The sequence below is a fragment of the Agelaius tricolor genome, unplaced genomic scaffold (genome assembly GCF_023055355.1).
Source record: "Agelaius tricolor isolate 1412-34295 unplaced genomic scaffold, bAgeTri1.0.p SCAF_17, whole genome shotgun sequence".
Classification (NCBI taxonomy): Eukaryota; Metazoa; Chordata; class Aves; order Passeriformes; family Icteridae; genus Agelaius; species Agelaius tricolor.
Genome location: NW_027269277.1, coordinates 12,400,533 through 12,408,752, shown reverse-complemented (window position 1 = coordinate 12,408,752; position 8,220 = coordinate 12,400,533). Strand labels below are relative to the sequence as shown.

The following is an 8,220-nucleotide window of genomic DNA, read 5'->3' as shown; positions in this document are numbered from 1 at the left end:
GCTCCATCCCCTGAACTGCCCGTCCATCCCCTCAGTAATGCTCTCTGCTTGGTGTGCTCTGGAGGGTGAGATTGTGGGTTGAGGAACAAAGTGCTCCAGAATAAAAAAATTGTGCAACTCAAGAGCCAAGAAAAAAGCCTTAATTATTCAACTAGTTTGGAACACTTGAAAGTATCCCTAAAAATAGGTGAAAGGGATGTTTGTCAGCTACAAAGAGATTTTCCTGCAGTAGTATTGCTTGTCTTATTTTATGATGATGCTACAGAATACAGTCCCTCAGGTAACCTCATTAATGTTTATGAACGAACCCCTTGTTTTATACTTGTGGTTTGAGAAGCCAGAAATAGGGCAAGAGGCTAGTAAGACTGATTTTATCATATTTGAAAAGCCAAGGACACAGCTGTAAGGTCTCTGTAAGTATGTAATGTACATGGGCCAACAGTTGGATTGGGTGCTTGCTAGAGATTTACCCTAAGGGAGAAATCCAGGCAGGACTCTGGTAAAACCCTGGGTGAAATTGTGCACGCTTCCCAGTGGCTCTGTCAGCAGGAGGCTGCCACTCGTGTGTGTCTCCTCAGCCGTGTTGTTTTGATCTCTTCCGGCAAAGGCAACCTGTGACCATATGTTGTTATAGCCACAAGCGCTTCCACAGGGCGGTATCTGGTGAGCGCTGCTGCCTGACAGCGCCTCAGCCCAGGGTGGAGGCTTCTTTTCACTATCTGTTCCCTAAAGAGGGCAACTGTTTCTTCTGGCTATCATAACAGGACGGCAGTTACCAACAGCCCATAACAGTATGGGGTGGTTTCTGAGTCTTACCGCTCCATCCTTAAAAATAACAGCTCTTTTTTCCGAGCCAACCAACAATTGTGGTCAGCCACGAATACCAGTTTAACCATTTGGCAGCCGCCCTATAGGAAACAGCTCTTTGCAGAGAGCCAAAGGAGCCCTAGAGTCACACTGGGCTGGTTTCAGTCAGCAGGGCACACTTAACAGATTTCCTTGTATGCAACCAGCCTCTCGAACAACACGCAAATCCTGGAAAGTTAATACCAAACAAACTGTAGAAATGTGTAAGAACTAGTAATTCAAATGGATTCTTTATTTGATGAACGAGCGGCTGAAACTCTGTTCTTCCCCACACAAACACGCAGTTTCTTGCTCTGTAGTTCCTTCTCCACCCGTTGTGTGTTGGGACTGTCAGCAGAGTTTATTTTGGGCTCGGTTCCACTACGCGCAGTAGTAGCCGGCTTCGCAAACAGTACGCTGCAACCGGAGCCGCCCCGTACGGCTTGAGGGCAGAAAGCAGCGATAACGGGGCTGCTGCCGGCCGGGGGTCCCGGGAACGCTGCCGGGGCTGGCCCCCGTTCCGCGCCGCTGGCAGCGGGGCCGTCTCTGCGGTGGAGCCGGGGCTGTCACAGCCGGAGCCCCACGGTGCCCGCTCGGTGCCTCTTTCCCCGGGGGTCCCGCTTGGTTTCCGGTTTCCCCGGGGGTTTCCCGGGGGTCCCGGCTCCGCCGCACGAGGCGGGGGCTCCGCGGAGCGCGCGCCCCTCCCGCGCCCCGGCACGCGCTGGCCGCGCGGCGCGGTCCCCCCGGCGGGCGCTCTTTTTGAATGAATGACCTCACCCGCGCCGGCCAACCGCCGCGCGGCCGCGCTTAATATTCATGAGGCGCCGCGCCAATGAGCGGGCGAGGAGGTTGTTTTAAACGGCAGAGCCCCGCAGCCAATCAGGCCGCTCTCGTAGGCAGCCAACGCGAGGCTGAGCCGCGCCGAGCCCCGCGTCGTGCCCTGCGCTCCGCTCCTGTCCACACTACCGCGAACAATACAGGTACGTGCAGCCCCGCCGCAACTTTTCGGGGGGCGGCTGCCCCCTCCCCGCCCTGCCCCCGCGCCTTCGTCCCTCTGTCCTGCCTGCTCCAGCATGCTTTTTTTTTTCTCTCTTTTTTTTTTTTCAATTTTTTAATGTTGTGTTCCGTTTCTTCTTTCCTCCGAGTTTTTGATTTTTTATTTTTTTCTAATTAGAAAGAAATCGGGAAATTCACCCAAAACTTTGTTTCGCCGCTCTGGCGGGGATCGGCGGTGCCGGGGCAGATGCTGTGCGCAGCTGGCGGGGCGGTGGGCAGCGGGCGAGGCGCAGCGTTTGTCCCCCATGGTCCTGCCCTGCCCCGCCGGGAGCTCCCCCCGCTGCCGAGGGGCCACCTGCCCCCGGTGCAGCCCCAGAGCTCCGCGCTGGGCTCCCGTGCCGCCGAGAGTAATATGGCTGGTGCAGCAACTACACCGGGACTAACTCCTCTTCTCCCCCGCATGGGCAGGGATTTTTCTCTGCCGCCTCCTAATGTCGCACGGCAAAACGCGCGGCGCCCTCGGCTTTTATGTGCCCCTTTCCCAGGGTGGGCTCGGTGGGGCTGGTGGCGGTGGGAAAGTTGTCGGCCGTGCGCAGTGCCGTGCCCGCTGTTTATTCTGCATTAATATGGCTGTCGCTTTAGCATCTGACAGGGATAAACCCTGCGTGCTGCGCCCGGCGGTCCCGGCCGAGCAGTTTTTTTCTCGCCGCCGCCGCCTCCAAACTCCCCCGATTCCTTCGCTTCTGCCTCCGCCGCTCTTCCCCTGCCCGAGAAGGTGTCTCTGGTGGGGCTGCGCCCGCGGCGGGGCCCCGCATCGCCTTTTCCCCGCGCCGCGCCGCCCGTGCTGTGGGCATTAATATGGCTGGCGCTGGAGAGCCCCGGCGAAGGGAAGAAAGACGTGTGAGCGGCACAGGGATGGGGAGGGGGGTCGCGGCCGGGAAAATCTCCTTCCCGGTGCCCCGCCGGGGGCTCAAACCTTTCGCTTTCGCCCCGGCTCCTCTCCCCCCACCTTCCCGTGTCCTCGGACGGGCGCTGGGGGGCCGCCCCGGGGCTCCCCGCACTCTTTTTCTGGCAGCGCGGAGGAGCGTAGCGGCGGCGGTAATGGCTGCACGGGAGCCTTTGTTAGAGAGCGCTGCGCTAGGCAGGGGCCGGGGGGGGGCCTCCCGCCCGCGCCCCGGCCCCGACGCCCCCGCCGCCCGCCGGGGGGCCAGCGGGGAGCCCCTCGGCGGCGGGGGCGGCGTTTTGGCGGGGCCGGCTGCCGGGGGCGGCGGGCGCGGGGGGCCGAGCGCGGCGGAGGGGGAACGCGGCTTTGTTCGGCGGCGCGGCGGCGGCGGCGGCGCCGGGAGAAGCCATCTTAGTGAGCGGGGCCGGCCCTGGGCGCGGAGCGCGGCCGCCGCCGCTCCCGCTGCCGCTTGCCCCGGCCGCCCGGGGCCGGCCCGGCGCCCCGCGCCCCCGGCCGCCGCCCGGCCCCCCGGCGCCCCCCGCCCGCCGCCCCACCGCATTTCAGGGGCACTTTCTTTCATCAGGAGGCGTTTCACAAAATGGAAGATGAATTATTGGCGTCTGGCGGAGCCGCCGCTGCCCCCGCCGGCCCCGGCCCCGCCGCAGGTGCCCGCGCCGCGGAGCGCGGCCGCCGCTGTGACCTTGGGGGGGCGCAGATGCGGGAGGGGCGCGGAGCGGGGCCGGGCCGGGCTGGGCTGGACCGGACCGGACCGGACCGGCCGCCGCGGGCCGCTCGCCCCCAACTTCGGAGTGCGGCCGGCTCCGCGCCCCGGCCCCGGTACCACCGCGCGTTTTCCGCCCCCGCGGGGGCAGCGCTGTCCCGGCAGCGGCCGGAGCGGGCAGGGCGGCTCACGGCCACTTTGGCTGCACCTGGCGGGTTAATGGGCGCAATTAAATATTAACGCTGTGCTAATAAAAATTAAATTTTCAAGGGACTTAGAAGCTGTAAATAGAAAATACTGTTGCGGACTTAAGATATTTTTTGTTAAGCGGGGAAAATTTAATACGGAAGCAGGAAAAGAAATGGAGCCCAAAAGTTAGCACCATCGTTTCGGTAACTTGCCGATTGCATCTTTGCACTGACCACTATGCCTCAAACATGTGTCACTTGGTGGAGCAAGAGCAAGCACAACTCACCTCGCAGAGCTCCACGGGTCCTATTGTGGTTAAAGTCAGCCCGTGTTTATGCCCTTTTTATATATAAAAGGTTATTGCACTTTTTCGGGGCAACCAACTTGTCCTGCCTGCTTACCTGCAGCTGCTAAGGCATACACTCCAGCTCCTGAAGGGATAAGTCACTGCCTGCACTGTGCATGCCACTCCAGCCACAGTGTGGTTGCCAACTTAAACAGATGCTTTATATTAGTTCATATATAAGGCTTAATAGGTAGAAGTATGTATATTTAATAGTCTCTCTCCAGTCTTTGGACATGATGTAAATATATATTAATGTAACACTTAAATCCACTGACTAGTTTCTCTTGGCTGGTCTGCAACCCAAGTATCAAGGGAGAATAATTCCAGTCTCGGTATTGGGGATGGTAAGAGGTGTCAGGGGAAAGAAAGGGGTGTGTTTCTGATGGGGCATCACGTCAGAAGATGATGAAGGGGTGTCTGTGTGTGTATAAATACATACATACACACACCATGTGTATATGCATACATCAGTGTGTGCATTCATCTAAATATCACTTATTTGTTATTTTTTCCTCTGTCCCTGCAGAGTCAAGATGGCTAAAGGTGATCCGAAGAAGCCCAAGGGCAAGATGTCTGCCTATGCCTTCTTTGTGCAGACGTGCCGTGAGGAACATAAGAAAAAGAACCCAGAAGTTCCAGTCAACTTTGCAGAGTTTTCCAAGAAGTGCTCAGAGAGGTGGAAGGTACCTTAATTTGTGACTTCCTGAAGGAACCTCTTGTAGTATCTGCTAGGATGATGTGTTTGTGTCTGACCATGAAGGGAGCTGGTGCTGTTTTGGTCTGTGTGCTGTTCTTGGCAAGCTGACCTGGCCATTGGTCAGGTGCTGCTGGAGCCTGTAGCAATACTGAACATTTTAGCCTTGTGTATCTGCCCATTTAGATGCTTCTGCTAGAGTCTGGCATTTTTTACAATTCCCAAACAATGCGCTTCAGCAGCTACTTCTTTCCAGGTGTGTGTCCAAGGAGGACTCTGACTGTGCTTGTCTCATTTCTGTTGCTGTCTGTGATTTCCCGTACAGGACAGTCCAGTTAAAAAAACAAACAAGTTCTGAAACTCCCCTATTGAGTTGATATGTGATGGCTTGTTTACATAAAGTTTGCCAGCTATTGAACAGTTGGGTAATCACAAGTTTGATGTCTCATGTTTTGGTTTTTTAGACCATGTCAAGCAAGGAAAAGGCTAAATTTGATGAAATGGCAAAGGCTGATAAGGTACGATATGATAGAGAAATGAAGGACTATGGACCAGCTAAGGGTGGCAAGAAGAAGAAGGACCCCAACGCCCCAAAACGACCACCGTAAGTAACTTTGAGAGATTAAATGCATAAGTGTTTTGGTTCACTTTCACAGCCTGTATGTGACATGGATTTCCAGGAAGGAGGTAGATGGGGGACACAGTGTTGGTATAGCAGGACTGGTAGTGATACTGTCTTGTAAACTTTCTAGGGAGCTTGTGTCTTGAGCATGTAGGGCACTGACACAAACTGTCAATACTTGGTACTCTTATAGTGATAGGAGTGTCTCATAGGAAGACACAAGTGGCTGAGTCACAGTGAGGCTTGTGTATTTAAGATTAAATTGGGTGAGGGGATGCAAAATGCTTTACTAATAAAGGGCATTGAGTGAAGGAGGCTGCAGGCCTGGGCCTCAGTAAAATCAAAACACGTTGAAGCTTGTGTCTGCTTTTGTAAGTTAAAGAAAAGTTTCTTCTCTGTGTGCTCTGCATGTGTCAGTGTTGTGGGGGAGGGATGGAGGAAGGGGTGCTGCTGCAAATGCTGACTGTCCTCTGGTGTTTCTTCCCAAGGTCTGGCTTCTTCCTCTTCTGTTCAGAGTTTCGCCCCAAGATCAAGTCCACAAACCCTGGCATATCTATTGGGGATGTAGCGAAGAAACTGGGCGAAATGTGGAACAACCTCAGTGATGGTGAAAAGCAGCCTTACAATAATAAGGCAGCTAAACTGAAGGAGAAGTACGAGAAGGTAAGGAGAGTTGTCGCTTGTGCCTCCTCTGTACCAGCTCTTCTGTTGTGCTTTTTAACATAGGCCCAGCTCAGTTGGCCCCAGCATAGTTACAGCTGAGCTTTACACAGGTTGGGGCAGAGCAGGGTAGAGATCCACAGGCAGATTTCAGCAAGGAGAGAGAGCTTTCCCCAGTGATGTGCAGCAGGGGCTGCTCATGGTGCTTCAGAAAGGGTCTGCTGTGCTGTTACTGGAGCTTTATCCCATAATCAGGAAACTTTGAGAGGCTGGCTTCTCTTCTCCTCCTCAGAGAAGTGGCCATGGTGCAGGGCTCCAGACCTCCATGGTCCACGAGCATGCTGAGGTGTCTGCCTAGCTGTGTGCTCCCTGCTGGCTGTGTCCCCCGGGGTGCAGCAGGGCAGGCCAGTCCCTTTACCCTAACACCTGCTGCTGTACAAATGCTGTGTGTGTTTGCTGCTTAGAGCAAATTAAGACGTCCCCTTGACTTTGCAGGATGTTGCAGACTACAAGTCTAAAGGAAAGTTTGATGGCGCAAAGGGAGCAGCAACCAAAGCTGCTCGGAAAAAGGTAGAGGAAGAAGACGAAGAGGAGGAGGAGGATGAAGAAGAGGAGGATGAAGATGATGATGATGAATAAAACTGTACAATACTTGTCTCCATGTGAATACCATAGAGTAGGGGAAACACCATAAATGAAGCACCTCTTATTTGAGATGGTGTCTCTTGCCCTTATTAGGCTTAATTAAAAAAAATTGGATTCCGATCGCGTTGTAGTTTCTAAAAGTGCTCTAGAAATTGTAACTGGTTTACATGAAGTGGCCATGGGTGTAGTGAGCACCCTGAAACTGTATCAAAGTTGTACATATTTCCAAACATTTTTAAAATGAAAAGGCGCTCTAGTGTTCTCCTAACTCTGTGCACTTTGCTGTTGGTGTAACAAAGCATTTAAAAATGTTTCAAGCATTTTTTTAATTTGTAAGGTGGTGTTACTATATGGTTATTGGCTAGAAAATCCTGGGTTATAAACTGTACATATCTATAGTTTGTAAAAACTAGACAGATTCTTGTGGTACATGCTTAGAGTGATGATGCCTTAGAGGAGCAGTGATGACTTGGAGAGGCTGTACGTTCCCCGGGGTGCCATGGCCCAAAGCATGCACTGTGAGGGTAGATCTATTTACACTACAGTGGGCGTCCATTTAGCTTAAAGTTGTCTTTCTGTATATAGTGAAATAGCATTCTGCTGCCATTCTTAGTTGTGGAAGGGGGTTCAGCTGGCATGAGAAGTGTATGGGTTTTTTTAGTTAAGTGCGGTAGTTTTTAAACTGAAACTGTAGACATCTCTTCATCGTCAACTAAGTGAAGAGCCAGTGCAGCAACTGAAGTTCAAAAACACTCTGTACTTAAACAAATTTGCAACGTTCTGTTTTTTTTTGTATGTTTAGAATGCTGAAATGTTTTTGAAGCAAAATAAACAGTATTACATTTTTAAAACTGTTCTTGACAACACTCTAAATTTCTGGTTTAAGAGGATCTTAACAACAGCAAGAGGTTCATTTTGAAGTCTGTGGCATCCCTCAGGGCTGGTGACTTAGGAAACATTCTGACTCAAGGATTAAAAAAAAAAAAAAAATTTAAAAAATGGTGGCCAGCCAAAACTGGCTGAATTGAAAGAGATGGCTGCTCCAGCTAATATGCAATCGTAACTGTTTATGGCTGAGTGGCATAAGATGCTATGCAAGTTTGAACTTTATTACTTGAACTTGGGAGCCTAAATGAACATTCATGACGTAATTGTTTGTTTGTGTGTGTATATAGCAGCATTCAGAGATGCAGAGAAAGGTAGGTGGCTAGGAATGAGGCTGACACCATGGAATAAGTATAAAAGCATAGTTTGGATTTTTTTCAGTTGTGTTGGGTAAATTTATAGCCCAAATGCATTGCTGTACATATTAAAATGTGCCTTTTTTGTCCTGTGTTAAACTGTTTCAGACTTGTGGTTTTTTCTAGCCTCTTGTTTCGTGGCAGGAGCCAGGTGCCTCTGTCTAACTCCCTGCTGCAGTAGGAGCGTGGTGCAGGTACTTGCTCTGTGTCCTTTCTCTGATGACACAGGGTTCAGCAGGAGCTGGGGTGGGGGAGCAACAGGTCTCTGTCCCCTCTGGTCACCAGCTGGCTGTGTCAAAGTCTTGCTTTCTTTCCAG

The 8,220-nt window shown here is 52.4% G+C and overlaps 1 protein-coding gene across 1 annotated transcript; it reads left to right on the top strand.

Moving 5' to 3' along the window:
- Positions 1–1,663: 1,663 nt before the first annotated feature.
- Positions 1,664–8,002, top strand: HMGB3 (high mobility group box 3). The gene is given in 6 exon segments (XM_071442496.1): positions 1,664–1,793; positions 1,796–1,826; positions 4,568–4,724; positions 5,200–5,339; positions 5,846–6,020; positions 6,513–8,002. Coding segments are annotated over 6 exon segments (762 nt in total). The 5' UTR covers positions 1,664–1,678; the 3' UTR covers positions 6,657–8,002.
- Positions 8,003–8,220: the final 218 nt, after the last annotated feature.